General features: G+C 42.9%; 4 protein-coding genes across 4 annotated transcripts; 3 read left to right on the top strand and 1 right to left on the bottom strand.

Moving 5' to 3' along the window:
- Window positions 1–210: 210 nt before the first annotated feature.
- LOC119881828 (dynein assembly factor 5, axonemal-like) lies at window positions 211–9,464 on the top strand (the record flags this gene model as incomplete). The annotated part of the gene is given in 5 exon segments (XM_038691932.1): window positions 211–358; window positions 3,000–3,150; window positions 4,629–4,785; window positions 5,002–5,193; window positions 8,938–9,464. Coding segments are annotated over 5 exon segments (803 nt in total), but the record flags the coding sequence as incomplete, so codon positions are not given.
- Window positions 9,465–9,590: 126 nt separating this feature from the next.
- LOC119881829 (glycerophosphodiester phosphodiesterase 1-like) lies at window positions 9,591–13,738 on the top strand. Its single transcript, XM_038691933.1, has 6 exons — window positions 9,591–10,071; window positions 10,985–11,160; window positions 11,578–11,683; window positions 11,982–12,074; window positions 12,524–12,735; window positions 13,209–13,738. Exons 1-6 carry the CDS (start codon window positions 9,811–9,813, stop codon window positions 13,354–13,356), a joined length of 996 nt encoding a protein of 331 aa, XP_038547861.1. The 5' UTR covers window positions 9,591–9,810; the 3' UTR covers window positions 13,357–13,738.
- Window positions 13,739–15,318: 1,580 nt separating this feature from the next.
- On the top strand, window positions 15,319–20,202 carry LOC119881827 (MAPK regulated corepressor interacting protein 2-like). The gene is made up of 5 exons (XM_038691931.1): window positions 15,319–15,806; window positions 15,929–15,998; window positions 16,494–16,633; window positions 18,069–18,173; window positions 19,804–20,202. The coding sequence occupies exons 1-5, from the start codon at window positions 15,746–15,748 to the stop codon at window positions 19,872–19,874; spliced, it is 447 nt and encodes a 148-aa protein (XP_038547859.1). The 5' UTR covers window positions 15,319–15,745; the 3' UTR covers window positions 19,875–20,202.
- A 5-nt stretch (window positions 20,203–20,207) lies between these two features.
- trap1 (TNF receptor-associated protein 1) lies at window positions 20,208–24,854 on the bottom strand (the record flags this gene model as incomplete). Its single annotated transcript, XM_038691930.1, is given in 12 exon segments — window positions 20,208–21,317; window positions 22,003–22,075; window positions 22,158–22,303; window positions 22,520–22,605; window positions 22,716–22,854; window positions 23,061–23,246; window positions 23,386–23,533; window positions 23,627–23,696; window positions 23,823–23,943; window positions 24,217–24,372; window positions 24,595–24,668; window positions 24,745–24,854. Coding segments are annotated over 12 exon segments (1,411 nt in total), but the record flags the coding sequence as incomplete, so codon positions are not given.
- Window positions 24,855–25,000: the final 146 nt, after the last annotated feature.

Below are 25,000 nucleotides of genomic sequence, written 5' to 3'. Positions count from 1 at the left end.
ATATATATATATATATATATATATATATATATATATATATATATATATATATATATATATATATATATATATATATATATATATATATATATATGGACCTCGTCTGTGGGGTTGCCATGGAGACATCTGTGTGTAACTAACCCTAGCCCTACAGCAAAAAGGTCCATAAGGTTTGCTATATATATTTAAAAAACTGTGTGTGTGTTGTAGGTCCTGTGATTGGGGAGTTTGTGAGCCAGTTGATGCCTCTGCTTCACAGCTGCCTCCAACCAGACAGAGACACAGAGATGAGGATGAGCATATTCACAATGCTTGCTAAGTTGCTTCTGGATGCAACCAACACACTGGATTCCCAGGGGTGAGAGGGACATGTACACTGTATACACACACACACGCACACGCACACGCACACACACACACACACACACAAAATAATGCATTTCCATGAGGTCATTATAACCCCATCAGATTCAGGTAGGGTCATGTGGAAGGGGTATACTCCAGGTGTGATACAGTTTATCATGTTTTAGAAATCACCACAAGCAATGCCAATTTGAATTAAAATGGTCTCTATAGGAGTATCAGTTACACAAACTCAAATTAGTTCATCACTTCCCAGCATGCCTGAAGAAGGCAACAGGCATAGGGTGTCTGAATCCCTCCTCGGTGATTTAGTAACGCCTTTGAATGGTTATTGACCGATGAATGAGGAAGGATAGCAGGGATCTCTGACACCCACAGAGGAGCTCCCGTTTGTGGGTTCCTCCCCTCTGCGGCCCCCCTAACCCTCCAGGGTCTCCTCCGAGCCCTCAGTTGTGCAGCCTTCAGCCTGGGCTCAGAGCTCTAATTTGAGGGAATGCGTTAAGTCTGAGGCCCTCTCCAGGTCGCAGCGATCACAGCAGCTGCTTCTGTCGATCAGACAGATGGACCTCGTCTGTGGGGTTGCCATGGAGATATCTGTGTGTAACTAACCCTAGCCCTACAGCAAAAAGGTCCATAAGGTTTGCTATGTGTGTCCATTGGTTAATATGAGGGATGGACTGGTAATCTTTGTGCATTAAGATGTTGACAGTGCCTTTGGAATGAGACTGGCAGCAGTGTAAAGACTACAAGAAAAAAATAATATCCTATATCGGTACAAAATGTTGCATAAACAGCAAGAAGTGTTCTCAGGCCAGAACATTCTGCCTCCTTTGCCAAAAACATGGTAACTGGAACTTCGCTTTCAGCTTTCATCAGATTATTTTATCCATAAATGTGCAGATTAGACAAAAGAAGTCTCTGTCTCATCCCCACTCCCAGCGCGGCCACCTGTGCTGCTAAATGTTTCTCTCATTTTTCAGATATATCTCAGGTAATCATAGGACCATCAGGAGACATAAATCATGTTACAGCCTCCAAAGGTTTCAAACAAATGCTTAACTTACAGTATCTGAGGCTGTGCGGTCTGCCATAATATTGCCATTCATACACATCTTATCCCTCCAATAAGGATTTATGGCCTGATCTTTGCTCAGCAGATTGTAGCCCACACACACACACACACACGCTATTTGTCATCAAGAGGACAATGATAGTCATAGAGAAAACCCTTTTTCTTTGTTCTGCAACCAAAATGGTATAATGACAGCTGGGCTATAGAACAAGCAGAAAGGGAAAGTAAGTTTGTGTACATGTAAGGGCATTTCATCCACACACACACACACACACACACACACACACACACACACACACACACACACACACACACACACACATAATGTCTTTGTTTCATGTGGATTTGAGTGTTGTTATTAAAAAGCTGGATGTGAAATTTAAGTAGAAGGTGATGTGTGAGAAATGAAAGTTCATCCTTTACCCTGGATGTGGCAAGCCCAAATTATGTGCCACTTACAAGGGAGATATAAGTGTGTGCTTTCATGCATGTGTGAACTGCAAAAGGCATCTGTCTTTAGTCTTAATTTCAGCTTTCAAGACATAAAACAAGAAAAATGCTATTGGGGTGGGATCTTCCTCTTTTTCCAAATGTGGTTTCCCCCGTGTCAGGTATTTTCCAGACTACATATTTTCTATAAGACCTGTCAGTAACATGAAACAAGGCAAAATGAAGCAGATCCAATTATATTTCAGCAAATACATGAGACCCAATTCTTAATATGTATAATAATATTTATCAAACACAAACTTAAATCATTGTTTGAATCAGTTATTTGGAATGATAGGTTCATAAAAGAATTTTGCTGAAATCTGATAGTGGATATTATTGAATTACTGCCCAGTAACACTTGATGACAAACTCAATTGCTTTTCTACTGTGTTGTGTTGTGAGAGAGTGCTCCAATGTGTAGAGACCCATGGGATGTACAGAAAAAATTTCTGGCTCTGTGTGTTTGTGTGTGTGCGCAGACATACAAGTTAAAGTCCAACTCTTTCCTTTGGACATCATACCCATCCAACATGTCTTTCCATCCTGTCAAGATGAATTAGAGACTGAGATCTGGCAGCAGCTTAGTCCCGGCTGTATGAGTGACACAAAGTCTCCCCCTACTGGCGCTGAAACATTACAGCACACTTTGTCAAATGTCATGACAAGTTTATTGTGAGACCAGCTGAACAGCCAGAGGCTAGAGGCAGCTTCTGGAGCTGGTGGAGTTGGTCTCGGAGCGAAAGGCTAGTGCAGACTCTGGTAGTGTGTATGAGAGGATGTCAGAGGGCCTAAGCCAGCGTGGAAAAGAGAGGGAGAGGGGGAAAGGAGGACAACCCAGATGTTGTACTCCTCGCCTCCTGCTTCTTCTCCACTACCTTCCCACCCCTTCTGCCTAAGAACAAGTGTGGGGAAATTATTGCATTATAGCTATTGTGTTGCAGTTGCATTCCCAACACTCATCATCATTCACTTGTCCTCAAAATGGGCGCTATTGCTTGTCCTCTTATACGACGCAATAGAAATCTCTGCTCCTGTCCTGTAATTAATATTTTTACTCTCTGCCTCTTTTCAGGCATTTCCGTGAGGAGTCCGAGAATTTCCTGTGTGACGTCCTGCTTCCTAACCTGGTGTGGCACGCAGGCCGTACACCTGCTGCCGTCCGCACCTCAGCCCTCAGCTGTCTGCTGGCCCTGCTGCACGGAGGGGCTGTCACGCCTGCACAGGTACACGTATACATAAATGCTGCAGAGATGTCAACTACAAATACATCAGTCTGCACAAAGGCAAATATGACACACACGGGTCCCTTTTGCACAGGTGGAAATAGATGTAACCATAAGCACTGGACGGGAACACCGGATGTGAAAGGTCTCCAGTAGTACGTACTCTTGATCTCCAATCTGCAGAAACAATTTTTATTGACTCAGCTGTAAAGGAAAAGATGTGGTAGTGCATTCTTTGAATCCGCCAGGAGTTAACATTTACTTCAAATTCTCTGTTTTGTCCATCTCACATGAAAATAGATGGTCCCACTTGGCCATTTAGGAAAATACATCATCCGCCATCTTTCTCTCCTTGGCTGAAAGAGTTGGCCACGTCAGGTAGCAGGTGTACGTGAGGGCAAGCGGGTTCACATACCTTTGTCCATGAGGAACAATGCTTCTACTGTTCTGGGCCCTTGTTATAGGTAGGAACTATCACCAGGACATGCCCTTGCACCTGCCTGTCAGAGCATGTGCCCAGTCACAGTATGTGTGCTCACTCACATCTGGCTGTGTTTGCATTCGCGTGTGCAGAGTGACCAGTTGGAACCAGGTCCACACACCTCTTCCCTTCTCACGTCTTTAACTATAAGGCAACGCTAACAGCTGGGGGACAATGTGAGCATGAATGTGAGTGTGTGGGTGTGCGATCAAGCTTTTACTTTCCAATGGCACCCAAACGTCCTCACAAGAATAAAAAACCTGGAAAAGTGGTGACTAAATAGGGCCGTGTTACATTTTGGGTTCAAAATTCGGTTACAGTTGAGAAGAAATCAACAACATGTCCTGACGGGTATAACAACAGAAGGGTGTGTGTGTGTATTTCCACGGGCAAATCAAACAGCCTATCATTTAGAAGGATATTGTTTCCTCTCTGCTCCCTGTGAAAACAATTAGCAGCTCCAGTTACACTTGGCACATTCATATCGTCACTGATGTAATGCCGGATCACTTATCTGCCAAATTTCCCTCCTCTTTCTGTCTTCTCCCCTCCCTCTCCCCTCGCTCCTTTTTTCCCGGTGCGAGGGCAGAGCAAACAGACAACTTGACAGAGGTTTTAGCCATCACCTCTTGGCCTGTGGCTCGGTGCACTCAGCCTCACCTTGTTTGTCCATTTCCTCTGTTTCTCGTCTGCTGGTGTGATGAAAACATTGGTCTTCACTAGACTTCTGAAGTTGGGCCCCATGCCCGTGTGTCTGTACAAATTGATCCAGACCTGATGTGAATCTGTCATGCTTCAGGTGATATTTCACTTTGGTTATAAAATAAAAAAACGAAACACAAGGAGAGTTTTTGGAAATTCCAGTAAGTGGTCCTGACAATGCAGTTTCAAAGCAGTCCAGTTCAAAAAACTAGAAAAGTATCATCTTTTAATGAAATTTATTAAAAATGTGGGCAGACTTTGAGCTTGTCATTTAATATTTATTTCCTGTGTGCAGCTGCTGTGTCTGGAGGTGAAGCTCAGTCCCCTGGTGCTGTCCGCTCTGGATGAAGACTCTCAGATGAGCAGACTGTTTGCTTGCCGTTCTCTGTCCACCATACTCCAACTCATAGGAACCAGTCTGCACCCTGAGGCCCTCAACAAGATCTACCCTGGTAATTAATGCACTACATTTATTCACACTGCAGAATGAAACTGACATGTACGCTTTGCAGTTATTCCTCAATAATTGCACGTCACAGTTTATGCATCTAACATAATCACAGAATAGTGGCATACTAGCTTTTGGAGAAACCATTACTTGTTTTTTTTAATGTTTAATGCTAAATGTTGTCAGGTGTGGTACATTAATTTTGATTCTCAAATTACAGAGCTGCTGAAGCGTCTGGATGACAGCAGTGAGGAGGTGCGCGGTGTCGCTCTGCAGGCCCTCAGACTGTGGCTGTGCAGCCTGACCAAAGAGTACAACCCTGAGCTCTGCGCTCCTCATCTGCAGCTCCTCTTCCAGCAGCTCCTCCTGCACCTGGATGATCCCAACAGCTCGGTGCAGGACCAAGTGCTCGGTGAGACTGGGTTCGGGTGTTTGTACCTGTGATCTCAGAGATGAGGATTGGAGTGTTGATAGCTTGTTGATGGTGAGGGCTTAACAGCAGGATACACACATGTCCCAGTAATGCTTTGTTGAAGGTGGGTTAAAAATGAATAAGTAGTCTGGATCTTAGAAAAGTGGAAAACATTTTTACTGTCTAAAGATTTACTCCGTGTGGAATGTATCTTAGCTTTTCCCTCAAATCTTTATGAGTCCTGACTATATTAATCACAACCATAACTCTTGACAAATTATATCAAACGTTTGTGTAGCTGGTCTTTTTAATGCATTGTTGATCCTGGATACCAGCGCAGATATGAATGTGGACATAATATTATGATGTGGACCTAATGACCATGGTTATGATAAACATCTGATACACATGGTGAAGATGGTGAGCGTGAGGTGATGACGAAAGCTGAGTTTAGCGGTGATTATCTGCAGAACCAGCCTGCTGTGTACGAGACACTCACAGAGGGCTGAGAGGAGTTAGGGGTATCCTCTATCAAACACTAGATTATTGCCTGGCTTGCTGCCAGCAGATTCCCCCTGTCCTTGATTTCAAAAGCTCTTGGTTATCCTTGTTTTACACTCAATTCATCATAACGAGCCCGAGCAATTCCCCCTGCCAAAGTGAGCCTTCAGGGGTTGGGCTGATGGTGGCCCTCAAGAGTTGAAACACAAGATCCAGATATGGATAAGCACCCACCTGAGAGAGACACTTCACAGGTTGATATGTGAGCCCTAATATCTATATAACGCTCCTGCCAGTACACCTGGGGTAGACGGGCCAATCTAATAGCAACCACATGGGCACCCCTCCCCCTCACCACCTTTCCACATCTGTCCTCGCACCCATCCCGCTAAATCCCTACATCTTTTATCTGCCCGCGTTAACTTCCCCCTCCCTTACCCAGTGTTTGCTGTGACGGGCCGTAGCTTGCGTTATGTTCATGCATCAGTGGAAAGTCTGATTGCCGTTTCCTGAAGTGTGTAACCGAGGCTCAGATCCTCTGGACTTTCACTCTCTCCCACTCTCATGGATGTTAGCTGTCATTACATCTGACAGGACGCAGGTGAGTGCTGATGCCTTAGCCAGCGATGAGAGGCCTCGCTGCAGGATCTCTCATCTCCATATGGTTAGACGTAGAGGGAAAGAGGGGGTGAAAAAAATTAAAAAGAGAAGGCATTCACCCACTCACCAGATGTAGCATTAGCTGCCATACCATGAATTCTAACCCTGCAAGACCGCTTTTGAAAGCTTTCCAACGACAATAAGCATTTTTGTTGTTGCCATTGGTTATCAAGTGTCTGTAACATCGACTGCAGACAGCAGAATAACAGATGTAAATCAACTTTATGGACCGCCCACATACTGTGTGTTTGTATTTCTTGAAGTTGAGTGATTTTGTGTGTTGTACTTGTGTATTTTATGGATTTGTTTTGAAAATCTATACTGTAATTCTTTATATTTCAGTTTAAACACGAAAGGGGTTTCTTTTCTATCTCTATGCTGGATCTGCAGCAGTGATTTATCTTTAACTCGCGCTCCGGCAGTAAGTTACACACCCAAACTTATACTAGTTAATGGATAAGTCTGGGCGTATTTTTATATTTTTCTTATTGTTAACAAATCCCGTGAGAAGACCAAAATCAACAGTGAACTGATCCTGTTTTGGTTAGCTTTTGTAGTTTATTTTGAGTTGATCCCACACTTACTGTCCTGCTGCTGTAAATACTTATTAGAGCACCAAATCCCCAGCTAAAACTAGTGCCCAGCCTTTTTAGGGACAGAAATAGAAATTACTTAGGAACAAATAGATTTTGGATTGACAGGCAGGCAGGGGAATTCAGAAAGTTTTCAGAGACGCATTGTTCGTTTTGATCTTTTCATTTGCTTGTTGCCAATAACAAGTTACAAGGCCAAAATACGGCGGAAACTGATAATCCAAGTTTATATTGTTGAGGGAGGGCAATGGATTGAATTGATACTTCTTTATCAATATCTTTTAATATCAGGTCTGAAAATTTGGGCAATGCATTATAATTGTTTATCAGCTTGAAAGAGTGTATCAGTACACCGTGTAAAGATTTAAATGTGAGCTATGCATTGCCCAATTATTCAAACTATAATCCCCATGAGGTACAGTTGATTCGTAGACCGCTCCGAGTCTCTTTGTGAAACGAGATGACCTCACATCTTGCTGAGTGATTGTCTGTATCTGACAGTGCCCATAACTGCCTGCGCCACAAATGTGGAAGCATTCCTCCCTCTCATGCATGGCTCTGTTTGAAGCTTTCTTTTTTCCCCTCCCCACTCTTTCTTCCTCTCCATCCCTCTTTGTTCTTTTAATAGTGGATCCCATTCTTATGCTTCTTGGATTTCAAACGCATATCTGTGAAGTGGCTTGGTGTCTGCAGCATGTCTTGACAGCATGACGGACAGCACCTCTCATCCCTCCTTCTCTCACTCTTCCAGTCCTTCCCCCGCTCGATTATCCCCCCCATCCTGGCAGCACGGCTGCTACCTGCTCAATCACACAAGACTGTGGGCCCGGGTATAACTCACGTCTCACAAGTCATCATTGTTCTCCTTTTAATCCAGAGTTCCCCCTCCTCTGCCGCACCTCCACCCCAGCTGAGTACAGTACACACAAAAGCTAAAATCCCCCTCAGTCTCCTTGAAGAACAAAGGCGGGTATCAGATGATGAGTTTACATGAGCTAACTCATCCAGAGTGACAGCGTGTCACCACTGAAACAGCGGGATTGCATTGTGGTTTCAGAAGCATTTACCTATTGACAGCAATTCAGGTAATTTGATGTATACCTTTTTAGAAAATCAGCAGAAGGTGTGGGAATGATGGGAGGAAAAGATTTGAACAGAGAATTATCACCTCCCAGTGGAAGAACAGGGCGCTTGCCCATAAATTTTCTGAGTTGCAGAGTTTATGTAGTGAAGTTCAGCACTGCCATCTGCTGTCCTCCTGACTGCCTTTTGTATTTTGTTACAGAAAACATCAAATCACAGCTGAACGTGAATTAACTAATTTTTGCTGAGCATTTGAACTTTAGAGTGACTTTAACCCCATTGATTGTCTATATCAACATGGAAGAAGAATAAAAGCCAACTAAAAGGCCCATCACCATCAGCCCCTTTTGATACACTGAAGATCACAAGCTCCCCAGTAGGTCTCCCCTGAAGAATTAAACCGTGCTTATTGGCTTTCTCGTAGAGAGTTGCATGAAAAGATCAACACCAGTCTCATATCACTCTCATTTCTGTGTAGTAAATATGCAGCCAGCTTAACGTAGCGTAACAAAATGGCTGGAAGCAGGGGCAAACGACTAGCCTGGCGCTCTCTAACGGTAACGAAATCTGCCTAACAGCACCTCGAAACTTCAGTAATTTACACATATGTGTGTTTAATCCGGAGAAAAATAGACATGATGTGGTCCCATATGGGGGGTTATGTGCCAAACCATTTCTTGGCCGTCAATTCCTGGAGTCATCCGGAGGTTGCAAGGCAACCCGCAGAGTTTATTTCTCATAATGTCAAACTATGGAATATTGAATAGGTTACTCGCAATATTTTTTTGTGCTTTTAAACTTCAGTTTTGCATGGAAAATATTTATTTTTGGTACAAAATGTATCTCATATCTTTGAGTGCTCACTCCTTTGTGTTTTTGTCTGTTATATCTGTTTGTGTGTGTTCAGAGATCCTGAAGAAAGGCAGCTCGGTCCACCCGGCACTTCTAAAGAGGGAGGCGGAGGCAGTAAGAGACAAACATCGGAGTCCTCTGTACTGCGACCGGCTACTCCAGCACATCAGCTCGCTGCCCACGGAGCCTACAGCAGAGTGTCCTGAGTGACATAATGTTTGTGCCTCATTACATACAACGCTCTCACCTTATAATTGTGCAAAATTGTACAATGGACCATTTGTTCGAGAACAGTTTTTGAAATGTGTTCCTTTTATTGTATTTCCTCGGTTCTGGTGTTTGGTTTTAATGCAAACAAACACATTTTTGATGCACTGTGGTTGTGTTTAAATGTTTTAGTAGCACATTCATAAGCTCTCTTCACCCAGACTCTCAGCACCACCAGCCTCCAGATGGTGCTGAGTATGAGAGAAGCTGGGTCATGTGATTTTTGTCTTCAAAATAAAAGTGTTTTTTTTGTTGTTGTTGTACTATTGATATGTGTAAATACTAATCACATTAAAATAAATCTAAATCTTTTAATTATGAAACGATCTTTGAATGATGTAGGGCTGTGTGGATCTGGGCTAATTTTTATTTTTATTTTGAATATTCTGCCCCGGATGTTTCGAAATATTTTATTAATTGTTTTTTTTTTTTTTACTTGACATTGACTACAGCAGGTATTTAGCTCTACTCTGTCCTCCGTCCATCCCCTGCACAATCACGAAATGAAATGCTGATTCCCGGTCATCCGTATGTGTGACCCTCCACCATGTAGTCACCTGAGTGCCGACAGCAGAGCTTCATCCATGCCATCTTTCTAAGCAGCTTTCATCTTCAGGTCCGATCGTGACATAGATAGCCTACATCCCGTCCTCCGTCCATCATGCTGCAGATCGGAGATGAGGCGGTGTATTTCTCGGCGGTGTTTTTACTGGTGATGTTGGGGACGAGGAGCGCCACGGGGGCCTCCCTCCTCACCGCATTCCTCTACGTCTTCATGGTGATGTTCCGCTTTGCTCCGGTGCCTGTGGAGCAGGCCGGACGCGTCCTCCGGCCCAGGGCTCCATCAGGTGGCGTCCCGGTGGTGGCGCACCGCGCGGGGAGCCACGATGCACCGGAGAACACCTTGGCAGCGATCAGAGAGGTGATGTGACTGTCATCCATTCAGTTGAAAATATGGAGCTGCAAATGAGGAGCCCGTGTACTACAGAGCAAAAGTAGCCTACAAGGCGATAGAAATGTAACTTAGGCTACAGATTTTACACCCGGCTAAATGAAATAGTTTCTGTAGGAATCTAGAGCACTACAGGTGCAAATGAGTCCCCAAAGCACTATTAAGGCAATTTCTTTAAGTATTTTGTGAAAATATTGATGGCTTAGGCTAGTAGTTGCTTAGGCGTTGCATGTCGTGACTTCCCGGTTATTTTGCAGTGTAGGCAGAGCACCACATCCACTGTGCTGAATGCTCAACCCTTGCAGATCGGGATCATTATGTTCCTTGGCCTTGTATTCTAGTTAAATTACTTTTCTAAAACAGCTGTTTCCAGTGCCAGACATCTTCGTCATGCAGATGCTGAGGAGGGCTGCTGCCACTGAAACTTTTGCCAGAGTACCCAGTACCTATTTTTCACTGTTGTGACTTGAAATTTAGATTGTACAAGATTTCTTTTCTTTTTCTTTTTTTTTTTTTTTGCAGACTGTAGATTTTCAACCATGGATCAAATACGTTTTTCTGACCAAACTGTCAATGGCTGAGACCAATATCTGTGCCAATTGTGGCAGAGTTTTGGTCCAATACAGAGTCTGCCGCTCTACTCAGATTCTTTACTTGAGTAAATTAGAAATACCTAGAATGGTATCGTATCATAAGCATGATTTTTGAAAAGAGTAACTAAAAAAACTAAATGCATCAAATAAATAGTGGAGTTCAGTATAAAGTAGCATAAAATGGACAAATTCAAGTAAAGTACAAGTATGTCAAAGTTGCACTAAAGTCCAGTACTACTAAGAATAAGAATCTTTTTCTTTCCTGTTCCCCCTGTGATCTCCTGCTTTAGGCCAGTAAGAACGGGGCAACTGGAGTGGAACTGGACCTGAGTTTCACAGCCGATGGCATGCCTGTACTGATGCACGATGAGACTGTGGACCGCACCACCAACGGCTCTGGATCAGTTAGCAAACTACATTTTGTCCAACTTAAGAGACTAGATGCTGCTGCTAAACACAGGCTGAAGTATGCTCCCTATCAAACACTCATGTTAGCCGGTCTAAGCTTGTGATTCAGTGCGCACATAAAGAAACTAGAGACTGTGTGTCTGTGAAATAAGATTTACTTGGAAATATATGAAGATCTTTATACTAAAATGTTTGTTAGAAATATAGTTTTCATATGTCACCATTTGAAGTTTTTGACACTCAGCCAAGTCTCCCAGCATCCTATTTTGCTTCAAAATGTCACTTCAGTTTGTCCTTAATAAATTTACTTTGTCATTGTTTTTCATCAAAATGGTATAGAGACGTATCTCTGTTCTCACTTGCTTTTATCGCAAATTATTAAGACTTAAAATAAGGGAGCAGGAGAAACAGACGAGTGTGATGTTACAGCGGGAAGGTTATCTCAGAAACCTGCTGTGGTTTCTTTCATCTCCAGGGACAAGTTCAGTGGAGAGAAGGTCCCCACTCTGCAGGAGGCTGTGCGGGAATGCATGAGACACCAGCTCACTATCTTCTTTGATGTCAAAGGTCAACCTGATAAGGTGTTGAATATAGTGGCCTAACCTAGCAGGCAAAAAGACTCATCATAAATATCTGGGCACATGCATATTTGGAACAATGATGTTAGCCAGCTGCAGCCAGCAGACGTGCTTAATACAGTAATCATAAAAAATTGCAGCTGTTTGTACAATAGCCAAGAGGCTTACTCATATTTCCTACTTTTATTATCAACACTTCAACCCGTCTAGTAAGCAGTAATCTCTTTAAATGAGCTGGTTTATTATCAGACTGTTAAATAATGTTCTGTTGGTCATGTTAATGTGTTTTCCTCTTCTCCAGGCTGCATCAGTGCTTCGTGAGATGTATAAGAAGTTCCCTGTGCTTTACAATTCCAGCATTGTTTCCTCCTTTGAACCCAAAGTCATCTACAAGGTAACAAAATATGACAGATTAACACAAATTATAATTATCATCTTTAGAAAGCAGGGCGGTACAGTGGTTAGCACTGTTGCCTCACAGCAAGAAGGTTGTGGGTTTAAACCCCAGTTGCCCTGGCCTTTCTGTGTGGAGTTTGCATGTTCTCTCCAATTCTGCGTGGGTTCTCTCCGGGTGCTCTGGCTTCCATCCACATGCAGGCTAGGTTAATTGGTGTCTCCAAAATTGTCCTTAGGTGTGAGTTGTTTGTCAATGTGCGGCCCTGTGATGGACTGGCGACCTTTCCAGGGTGTACCCTGCCTTTTGCCCGATGTCAGCTGGGATTGGCTCCAGCACCCCACGACCCTGTACGCAGGAACCTGCGTACTGTTTCTGACTGAAGAGCCTGAACCTCCTTCTAATTTCGACAGTGTTCTGTTGACCTCTGATCTTTTCCTGTCCTAAAGATGCGTCAGACTGACCCCAAAGTTGTCACGGCTCTCATCCACCGGCCCTGGAGACTGAGCCGCCTTGGCGATGGCACTCCTCGCACTCTCTCCACATGGGGTCAGATGTGGACGGGGGTTCTGGACGTCTTGCTGGACTGGGCCCACCACCACATACTCTGGAAACTCTGTGGCGTCTCTGCTATCCTTGTGCAGAAGGACTTCATCTCATTGTAGGTTTATTTAACAAAATTAAACTTGTTTTATCATTACGATGCATAGCCGCAAAGCTGTGTGTTATTCACAGGGCTTAAGAGATGACATGAGATGTTAAGAGTTTTCAACTCTGTAAATCCTCCAAATGAAACAATCTGAGAAGAGTCCTCTTTTGTTGAACTGCTCACAGATCAACAGGGTGGTGACTCCTCCAGAGAAATGATCAAGCGCATTGCCTCACATCAATTTAAGAATTTCTCATTTAATGTATGCACATGGAAGGTCAGGGAGGTGTGAAAAGAACTATAATGCCAAACATAAATTACTGCAGAGCAAATATCAGTTTCTTTGACAAAAGTTGCCTCTCAGGGCTTCTGTGGGTTCACTATTCTATGTCATGTATTCTTTGCAACCAAAAATGTGTGTCTGGCTGTGGGTCTTGTTCCTTATTTACTGAGCTATATTCTATTTCCTTCCTCCTGTCAATTAGGGACTATGTTCAGTACTGGACAGAGCGAGGTGTGGAGGTGGTGGGCTGGACTGTTAATACAGCTGTGGAGAAAGACTACTACCAAAACCTGCTGAAGATTGGCTACATCACTGACAGTCTGCTGGAAGACTGTGATCCGCATTACTGAATGATCACACACACACAGTGGTTAGAGATAGACAGGGTAAGGTGTGACCTTGTAAAAGCAAACATTTTACAGCTTCTTAATGAACAAAGTAGAAACTCTTTGGTGCGACAGAAGATGACATAATTACTATCATTACAACAATCCCCAGTTTCCTGTGCTTTCTAAGAATGTAAAATACTGAAATATGTGGAAATATAGTTATTTATTTATAAGGTGGAAGGAAGGTAGAAATTTGGTGCTAACTAGCTCTGTAGTGGCAATTGAACAACCCAAGCTTTACAGAACTGATTTACTGTAGAGGTAAGAAGACATCATTACCTGTAGCTGGCATACGGGTAAGTTCCCTTTAAATCTACAGACAGATTAAACCATGAAGACTTAACTGTATGAAGACTTAACTGTATACTTGCTTGTCCATATCCTACTACCAGCAGCAATACCTCCAACTCTCCTGGTCCAGGGATTAGGATTACGCTACCTTTAAAGATCTTTTCTACCTTCAGAGGATTTGATGCACCTTTTAAAGAGACACAAGTGTATATAGTTGTAAAATTAGACATATTGGCATCAATTCACCACCTGCTACCGTGATATTAATTTAATGACGGACTCTAGAAGAGCTCTTGTTATTATTATTACTACAACTTAACGTAATAATACTTGATTGTTCAGAAGCTTGCAGTCTGTGTTTCACTTGCACAAATACACAAGAAACCTTGCCGTAAGACATTCAAACTTTGAATGATTCAAGTGTGAGATAAGTACGATATCAGATTCCTCATCCTTGAGGGAAAGTAAATGCACCCTTGAACTCTGCCACACAGATGGGGGGGTGTGAGCGTAGGTGCGTGTAGTTCAAGGCACAGCTTCACATAAACTCCTAAACTTTTGTCTGACGTCACCTCTTTAATACATTGTGAATCATCAGAGGAGGGTGACTCTTTTTGTGATTGTGGCTGTTGCCACAATTGTTAAGAAATATTAAGGCCTTGAATCCAAATTCCCTGACCATGACATCTCTTCCTTTAACTTTTCAGTCATATTTTCTGTAAATGTAATGGCCTAATGCTTCTTTAAATAATCCTCCACACTACTAGGAATATCATTTTGGAGGAATTCCCTTAGTTTCATTTTGATTTAACTTAACTTGTTTTGCCTGAGTGCAGTTACATTTTAAAGATATTATCTGTAAATTATATCAGAATGAACCTTAAGAAGCCTACCATGTGTAATGTGTCTGTAATGGTAGGATATAAACTCCAAATTCCCAGAAATGATACAGGGGACATGGAGTTCTTGTAGGAAAAAGGCAAGCAACCCCATCTTGGTCACTATTCATTTCTCAGAGATTCCAAAAAAATTCAACATTTCTCTTTTGTTTCATTTTGCTGTAGTGTTGAGAATGTCTTATATTCTAGTAAGAAAAATAACATAGGGCCACTCGTCAAAACAGGCTGGAATAAATCTTAAGAATGTAAATCCAGTTTTCAAATCTGCTGTAAATCAATAATGCCTTTTAAGTGAAAATCCTACATTATTAAAATGTTAAAGTATTATGTGAGAGTTTTCTTTGTCTTCATGTCTGTCTTTGTCGACCCAACTTTTAATAATTTAACCACACTCTCACTTAGGATAAAGTAAAGATGTGACTGTGTGTATGTGATTGCCTTGTGCACCGGATCTCACCTGTGTGTGCTGTAAACAGAGAAACGGAGGAGGAGCAGCCAAATACATTCTCTTTCCAATTTACAATTGTGTAATTTATGTCACCCTAAACAATGGCGTTTAACAGGCCATATCTTCACTGGATATTTCTAGAATAATTTAATTTATTATTTTATAAGGGGAGAAAAATCCAGTCTGTGGTCCTTGAAATCCCCTGGTGTTGCATCCCGGGACACTGTCTCTTTAAAGCGCCCTGGGAGGCGTGGAGGGACGTCGGGAAGTAGTGCTCTAAAATGACGGCGTGCGTGCAATGTCTTATGAATGACAGGCGCCGTTCCACGTTATGTGACATTGTGGCAGTGCAGGACACCTCAGCACCGACGTGACTTTCGTTAACTGTCTGGACTCAGGCTGCAGGTGTATGGGATGCGCTCCGGCTGTTGGTTTTACGCGGAGAGGAGCGCGCCACGCACAATTCCTGTTTTCTGAGAGGTTACCCAACAGCCTGCACAGTCTCGTGTCGACTGCGTGGACCTGCGTTGGCTGCCAACAAGCCTGTGCGTTGAAATTCAGCCTGATCAGCCGAGGAGAGGACGGATACTTCTCACACACCAAGGCAGGTCCTGGAGGAGCATGTTTAACTGAAAACTGACTTCACAAGGCGGCCTGCTCCACCTGAATCTGGGACTACTTCTTTACTCTCAGAGTTTACAGGTGACTTTTCATGCGCATGATGTACACAATTACAAGAGGTCCCAGCAAATTGGTCACCCAGCGACGGACAGGTGAGACACTGAACGGCAACTTTCAACTATGTTACACATTCACAGATCCATCTTCATATTGTTTTCAAGTGTTTTATTTTTTTTCCCTTTTCAATCAAATGTGAGCTTTCTCTTATTTTTAGGGCCTACTCAGCAGCTTGACAACAAAATAAACGACTTCAAGCACAAACAAACATCCTGGAGTATGCCTGAGTAAGTGTGCAGCTTTTTTTAGACACACTAATACTCTCAGGAGTGTGTCCTTTTGAGAATCTCAAAACTCTGGCTATTACTTATTTTTATTTTTACAGAGATCAGTTTGACTTGCCAAATAAATTGTGTTTGTTAAAGTGTTACTGAGGGACTGCGTCCTGGCAGCGGTGGACCTCATCTGCTTGAGACAGGCAGTGTTTGTTCATTTGTTAAGGAATAAATAATGCATAACCTTATAACCTTCACACTGTGGCTTCCCCAAAGCTCACTCTACCTGCTGGGCTGTTTTCATGCCTTTAAACCTGTGTGTGTGTGTGTGACCGTGACCTTGTGCCACATGGTCTGACATTCAGCTGTTGCAATCCTACACAGCCAACCTTGCTCTCAGTCTAGGCCCAAAGGTTGACACTTTGAAACACTTCCTGCTGTGAATTGAGAGTTGAAACATCAGACTACACGTGTGACTCCTGTTTTCCCTTGCTTTATATCCTTTAGCCTTCCTGCACCCAAGATAGTTTTCAACCGTCCTAATGGTAAGAAGTACCATCACCCTGCTCAGGCTCTCTCTGCAGACAACCAGCTGGACGAGAACTTCACCCCCGCACACGTGGAAAACGTCAAGTTTGTCTACGAGGGTGAGGAAACGAATGAAAGGGCTCGCTGGAAATAATGGAGAGGATGAAGGACACTTTTCATTGTCTCGCCGTATCAAGACATCCGTCCTTTGCCAGCTGTTTTGTGAATTACAGTGCTTTACTATTAAGAGTATCAGTATTTAAAAACTGCTAACCAGCTCCCTCCAACCCCCACCACCTCCCAGGCCTCACCCGCACAGCTGCTCTGACACTGATAGCCATGATAGGCACCTAGCAGAGAAACTTTCTCACCCATATCATGCTCCTCCCGACCCACGCTGGCACACGAGCTGAGGGAAACAGCTTTTCTTTTTTTTTTTCGGCATTGGCTAGCCCCCACCAAGTTGTAATGTCTGAGCTTTGAAGAAAAGGCTTTTGACACAGATGAAGGGAGTTTTGCAGAAACTCTACACAGTGACCCAGTTTGGAAGCATGCACCTTCCTTTTAACATTCACAGGATCATTCACTCATTTGGCTCTGCTGCTTTTACTTTCTCTGTCCTGTTAGCTGCTGGCATTGAAGCTCAGCAACACCAGCTCATAAACAACTTCAGTAACCTTGTCATTGAATGGACAAGGACACAAATAAGCCCCCCTCTCCCCTGTTGAGACAGTGTTGTTCAGGGTTGATTAACTCACTTTTACTCTTTAAACAACATCAATACTGATATAAACAAGCTTACCCTTTTTAAGTTTTTTTCTTAGTCATGACCTAGAAGCAGCTACCAGAGATTAAATCAATCCCAGTACACACACACACACACACACACTCCATGTGACCAGTCCACATGCTACATTATTGGAAATAAACATTTGCCAGGAGTGGCAGGCCTTTGAAGCAGTTGCCCTTGTAGACTTTGCTTGTTTGACATTGTGGGTGTGACCACTGGCATGCAAGAATTTTTGAAAGCTTGGACAGATAAGGACATTTGCTATTACCTGTTAATTACATTATTTATACCATATCCTTAGGTTCAGATTGTCATTATTTATCATTACTTTCATTTAATTGTATTACAGAACAGGAACCCTGCACCAATACAACTGTGTCAAATCCTGGCTCCTGTACGCTGATATTTGATCCAGAGGTGTAATAAAACAGAGGTGCAGCTAATCTCCTTTTTTAGCTGCAATTATCATTTCATGATCGATTCATCTGTTTCAGCAGATTATTTATGATTCGATTAACGGATTAATGGTCTATAAAACATGAAACAACTGTGAAAAGAGCCCATGTTTTCTCTTGTCTAGCCAGCTGTGCAAAGCCCAAAGATATTTAATTTACTATCCTCACACACAGCTGGAAACAACAAAAATGACTTAATTTGTTAATCGATTATCAAAATACTGTAGTTGCTGATTCATTTTCTGTTAATCGTTTCACCTCTAGTAAGTATTCCTAGTTGATGTTCTGTCATTGTCTTTGTGTTTTCAGCCTGGCAGGAGGTGGTGCAGCACGAGCAGGGGCCCGACCAGGAGCCAGAGGAGGCCCCGGGAGCAGTCCATTATAAAGAGCCCATTCCCAGCCCACACATGGACAGTGAGTACAGTTTCTCCTTCTCTCAGTCCTCCGCACGCTGCACCACCCTCCCACGAGCTGCTCACATCTTCATCTTCATAAGTGATTTTAATAGTTACAGCTAAAATTTTGAAGCAGGGTGATTTCTTAATATTTTAGTGTCTTATGATAACAGCCCACGTGTTACAACCACTGTAACCTGGAAACTAGGTTGTAATGGTTTATGACAGCCAACCAACCAAGAATTAGTGACCCCGCTTCTGATTCTTCAATCTAGGAGGAAGCTAGCAGAGGTCAGAGGCCCGTCTCTTCTCATAGCCCAAATGGCATGTACCAACTCCGTTGACACATTTAGAAATGCTAATTTAAGTTTTATACTTCATTGCCATATCAACCAAGATGATCGGAATCTGTCAGCTCAGATTAAAAACACAACCTAACAACCATGGCATGCATGGGGGAAGACCTAGAGGTAATTTTCACAAGGTCTGTAGTGTTCAGTTTCGGATTGTTGTTGTTGTTGTTGTTGTTTTTAATATCCAGATAATAATTGAAATCAAACATGTAGCCAGCAAGTCAATCTCACACAACATGTTAATATGAAGAAACAAATAAATGGATAAAGTGAAACAAAATGGTTATTCAGTGTCTTTATCAAGGAATGGATTTCCTCAAATAAGTTATGTAGAGAGATTTCAGAATTGGTCAAACACAATGTAGCAAATACAATAAAAGGTTATTCTAAATGATGATGATATAATTTAATCTGTAATATTGACTACTACATAACAATCAACACAGTCGTTTTATGATTTTATTTTGTCTATTTGATTTTTTAAGTTTGGTCATATTATTGTGAAAGTACACACCGGAAGTGGTACTATGCTATTATCGCTGTTAGTGACGTTAACTTGAAAGATGTTGCATTTTCTCATTTCAACCACTAGAGGGCGGTACGCACTCGTGATTCCCTGATAATTTACCGAAACAGTCGGTTTGAGTATAAATATCTGAATTATGTGGCGTTGTAATCGTTAACGGGGACCACTGCAGATCAGACAATATTGTAGGTCTCTTCGTTTTCTTCTTATTGCTTCAGTTTGGTTACTCTCAGAAAATGTGGAAGGTGCTAGCATGCTAACGTGTCTGCATGTGATGTTGGTTTGAGCCTCGCTAGCAGGAAACTTAAGTTAGCCTACTACTCCACACCAGAAAGCCTTTACTTAAAACCGCTGTTAGTTAACTCTGTTATCAACAGTTGTTATTTATTATTTGTAGTTGTATCATATGAGTTTTAACCATGAATTGAACGTAGTGCTGCAGTTTCACACTGTGACCTCTGGAGGGCAGTAAACACTTAAGATTTGAGCTATTCTGGTCACGCCACCAAAGACAGACGGTTATTATAATAACACTTCTATTTCTATATGTTCAACAAACACACATTGTAGCGGGGAGGAAATACAGATGTTTTTGAATAAAAACAGAAAAGTCTAATATTTTTATAATTGACTGTCCATTCATGGTTTCAATTTTGTTTTTCAGTGTCCTATGGTGATGACAAGCATGAAACGTTTTCTCACATGGCAGAAGCACATCTACATACTGTTAATCTTTTTAATTCCTTCCCATTCTTATGTTTTGTTTTTAGACTTTGTGCCCATAGATCTAGATGAATGGTGGGCCCAGCGTTTCCTGGCCAATATAGACAAGTTATCCTGACACTGCTGGGATTTGTGGATCTTGACAGACGGTCAGAAGATGAGACCTGAAGCAGGATGACTCACAGAGGAGAGGAAGCCTGGGCAGGAGGTGCAATGGGTCAAAATGGCCCGATGTGATTAAAATTGACGGACGCTGAGACGCTAACATAGAAACGACAGACTCACTTTGCGTGAACTCTACAATCCATCCAGCTCTCAAAATTCCCTCTGGGATACTCTGCACGCTGGAGGATGACATCTTGAAGCTGAGGTTTCTCTCAGCTTACTACCCTCACATTAGAGATGCGATGTGACTTTGAAATGCAGTAAAGTTGTATTTTCAAGAAGCTTTGTGTTGGCATCTTTTTAATTGTCTCAAGAAGATTGTTTACTCAATTTATTGGTAATGCCCAGAGGAGACCACAAATGTGTATACAGTATTTTAAATCCATTTTACATTAACTTCACCAGTACTTTAATACCAAATGAAACTTGTTTACAAGTCAGGTGACATTTGCAACATCTGCCAAATACATTGTTCTTTTCATTTGACCCAGTTCAAAAAATATTCCAACACTTTAGGTATCCTGTTTCTTATAAACCACAAAAGTGAACATAAAATATTAAATAAATGTGGAAAGAAAAGATGGAAACATTTAAAGGGCTTAGAAAGAAAAGAGAAAAGAAAGGGGCAAATGGCTCTATTTAGCAGGGAGGACGTTTTGTATTTCTAATTGAACCATGATCACTCTGACCACTTCCAGGCTCTAATGCACACTTTAGAATGAAACTTCATCTATTTTTAGTTGTTGTTGCGTAATATTTTGAAATGACTGTGTTCATTCTACATTTCTGGCAAGACAAAACTTGTTCTGCTTTACATCTCTACATTGTTTGTGGCCGGTTTGCATCCAGATTATTCAGGACGGCAACGAGTGGCAATTTATTTTTGAAGTACCTTGTCTTGAAAACGAAATGGCAATTTCAGAGACATCCCATTTTTACATGCCAAGGCGTGATCGGAGTGAAATGACAGGTGTAACTGTGACCACCTACTTTACAGCACATATCCTCTAATTATCATTACCAATATTAATACCTTTTGAAACACAGCTGAACACAGCATAAAGCAGTTCATCTTCACTCCATCTGAGCTTTTCAAGCCTTTAGGGGATGAAGTACTCCAAAAGGTTGTGATTTTAGGGCTCCACATGAACAAAAGGCCTGTGGTTCTCTTCAGAAACTACACTTCTCCAGCTTTGGAGGTCCTTCAGCTGCTGCCAGTGCTTCAGTCTACAGACCTGACCTGTCTGTCAACACAACCAGGTCAGCCTGCACTGTTCATGTCCGTGAGTGGCTCTCAGTGCTTCTCCAGAGCTTTAGTCAGCAGATCGTTCAGGCGGGAAATCATCGGTCGGGGATCATCATTCAGGCCTGCTGTGATCATGGCGTTGTCGTAGATCTAAAAGATTATATAGATGAAGAGAAATAAATGTATGAAACTGCACTGACAGGCAAATTATTCATGATGATATTTTTTTTTTTAAATACAAGCTGGCACTCAAGTAAGAGTCTCAAATAATAAACAAACAAATAAATGAAGGCTGATCATTAATATAGACCAGGTAAAACAAAATTTCACCTGTCCTGTAACACCTTGCATGGTTAATTCAGCATTTTGTGCATTTCCACAACACGAACACGGCAAACTCACTCTGCTACTCATGAGTTTCTCTTTTTTAACTGAAACGCTGTTTTCATTCACAAGTTCGTTCCCATCACTTTTACTCACTGGGAGCCGTTACGCCGTAGTCAATAACTTGACACTTCCTGCAGATGTTTCAAATTAAAATCCTACCAGGAGCAGGAGGGATTATGCTTCTCGAGCTGCTGAAATGCTTTTGCGCATTGAGTATTGAGTATTGAGTTTCATTGCCAATAACTTAAACGTGCCCAGAGAGAGAGGGAAAAAACGGTATGACGAGACTTTGTTGCACTGATGGAATTTGTGGAAATGTACATTATCCTGAATTTATCAAGACAACTAAATAATTTGCATAACGGCAAACTAAAACCGGAGTGGATCAGATAGCGAGGCCTTCAATGATAAGATATGTTTTTTCATATCCAGCTCAGACCCACAGTACCTGTTCCAGTAGCAGTCCAGCCAGGTCAGGGTTTGTTTCTTTTAGCGCGTGCATCTTCTTGATCAGATCGTGTCTATCAGAACAAAAATGCACATTATTTAAAAGTAATTATTCCATCTGGTTAAATATAACCCCCCCCTGACCACCCTACTCACCCTGCATTGATCTCCAGAGTGGGCTGCAGTATCTGAGCTCTCTCCTCAGCGGTGCGAGCAAGCTGCTGGGTGCGGAGGAAGTGGCGTGCAGCACCCATCTCCAGCACTGTGATCATAGCTGGGTGGGTGTCCAGCCGAGGAGTCAGCTGGAGGCCAGATGACAAAAATATTTAATAGGCAACATATCTGCCAACACAGGCTACTTAACATGAAATTGAAAGCCAACTGCTGAATGATTTAACTCAACTGAGCTGATTTGTTTGTTTTGGTCAGGAAAAAACATTTGAGGCTTTGAGTTTATGTACGCAGACTTCAAACCATACTATGAAGTTCAGAATCATGGAGAGTCTTAATCTTTTTACCTTTATGTTGGTAACTCGGGGGCCCAAAGCATTCTTCATCCAGGACATCAGGTCGTCGGCCTGCTCCTGCGTCAGACGCTCAGAGGCTGCAGAGGACGAAAGGCAACAAACTAGAAGTCAGGACTACGGCCACGACAGCGAGAGCTGCCCTGCTACACTGCTCAGCTTTAACAGGAGGAACTAGAGAGGAACGGACCGGGCTTGCTGTCCTCAAACTTCTCCTCCTTGTAGTGATCCACCACGATGTCGGTCTCGACAGAGATCATTTTCTTCTTGTCAAACTCCCGGAGATGGAGCAGGGTCAGCTCGTCGAACTGCTCATAGCAGAACAGCACCTGCACAGGCGGGACGACGGACTATTAAATCTTAATCAAATATGTTGTGAATTAAAATATCTGAAGAAAAGCCAACTGATACAGTTCATATGGTGCATTAAAGTTCAAAGAATATAGACTTTTTTCCCCTCACGTCGCAAAGTGCCTTCAACTTTTTGATTTCTCAGCACACGTCACATTAGTTTTATCCATGACCGCCCTCTCACCTCCATGTCTTTCTGTTTCATGGCCTCGTAGTAGGGCGAGTGCTCTGCAAGATGGCGGTTGGGGGCGCACAGGTAGTAGATGTTGCGTGTGCCGGCCTTCATGCGGGAGGAGTACTCCATCAGGTTGGTCTGCTGGCCGGCTGGCAGAGCGGAAGACTCGAACCTTAGCAGCTTGGCAATGTCCTCCTGTACAGAGACAGCACGGAGGGTGGCGTCATGTTCAAGATACTGTGGCGTCATCGGTTTCAAATGTTCAGAACATATTTATGAAAATGGTAGAAAGTTGTTTGTAATTTTGCAGCTTTTCTCCCCTGAGCAACCTCACCTTGACGTCTTGCTCCTGGGTGGTGACGATGCCCTCCCTCATGAAGAGGCCGTAGTCCTCAAAGAACTTGCTGTACTTCTCTGGCTCCTTCTTGCTCTGGTCCAGCAGGAAGCGGATCACCCTCTGCTGCAAAACGTCACGGAGCTTCCTGCAGCCAGAGGTGATGTTGTAAAAAAATTATTCGGTTGATGAATATTGTAAGTAAATCTCCCTGCAGATGTAGATTTGAGTGGTCCTGTACCTGATGAGGGCGCTTTCCTGCAGCAGCTCTCTGCTCAGATTCAGCGGGATGTCTTCACTGTCCACAACGCCTGCACACACACACACACACACACACACACAGCTCAGCACTGACAAACCAACACTATTTTTTCCCCTTCATTTCATAAAATCACGGATGTAAAAACAGAACAGAGGCGAGTGTGGATGATCCTGACCTCGGAGGAAGCGCAGCCACTTGGGCAGAATGTCAGTGGCTTTGGTCTGGATCAGGACCTTCCTGCTGTAGAGGGCCACACTGGAGCCCATCTCCCTGCTCACGTCAAACATGCTCGGCTTCTGTTGACGAGTAAAGTCTTCTCAATAAAGCATGACTAGATTTTAACTAGGTGCACTTTTGCACAGGTTGGCATTGTTTTAGGGGATGTGCAATACAAGTGACAGATCTGGAGCCAAGAAAGGTTGCTGGTTGAATCCCAGATTAGCCGAGCGGGGAAATGTGAGCAAGACACATTCCCTTTAAATTGGCACAGTTAAAATAAAGTGGGTGTGGCTGTGAAAAGAAAACACATTACACCAAAACCAAAACACACCCAGCCCAGAGCTTCTCACCGCGTCAGGGACATAAAAGATGCTTCGGATGTTGAGCGGGGCGTCGGCGCGGTAGTGCAGTGTGTAGCGGGGCTTGTCGTACGACTGAGCGACGTAACGGTAGAACTCCTCATGCTGCCAGTCACTAATCTCCTTAGGATCCATCATCCACAAGGCCTGGTGGGAGACAGGGGTGAAAAAACAATTAATAAAGACAAAAAACCCAAACAGTGGTACAAATCTAGATTTATTCCTCACCCCAGACTGCATATTTGGTTAAAAATCATTTAACAATGCAGCGCTGTGATTGCTGAGATGAGACCTCCTCTTTTTGTCAGAGTATGTGTTTTGTGTTATAAACAAAGTTCCGCTGTATTCAAACCGCACATATTGTCTCACCTGCAGAGTGTTGAGCCTCCGTCCGTTCAGGAAGATGGGGAAGCTGACAAAGTTGCTGTACTTTGTGACAACCTCTGAAAGAGAACAGCTTGTAAATCATATGGAGTGGCGCACCAACGTGTTTCACTGACGCGGCTCCGGCGGCTGTACCTTTAACTCGGTCCTCAGAGGAAAACTCCTTGCAGTCGTCTTTGAGGTGCAGCACGATCTTTGTTCCCTGTTGAACACCGGTGGCTTCGGCGATCTCAAAAACTCCAGAGCTGAGGGATACAATGACAGAGAATGTCTTGAGGATCACATTTGGTTGCTGTCGTTACACAGACGCATGCGTACACTCTTTGTTCTGCTGTAGGTCAGAAGCACTCTGAGGGAATAAAAGGCTCTTATCCCAGTCCCATCCTGCACT

The sequence above is a fragment of the Micropterus salmoides genome, unplaced genomic scaffold, assembly GCF_014851395.1.
Source record: "Micropterus salmoides isolate LMB-PRFRI ecotype aquatic unplaced genomic scaffold, ASM1485139v1 Ms_hic_scaffold_2729, whole genome shotgun sequence".
NCBI lineage: Eukaryota > Metazoa > Chordata > Actinopteri > Centrarchiformes > Centrarchidae > Micropterus > Micropterus salmoides.
The sequence above is the reverse complement of the archived record's forward strand: the minus strand, read 5'-3'. Positions and strand labels throughout refer to the sequence as shown.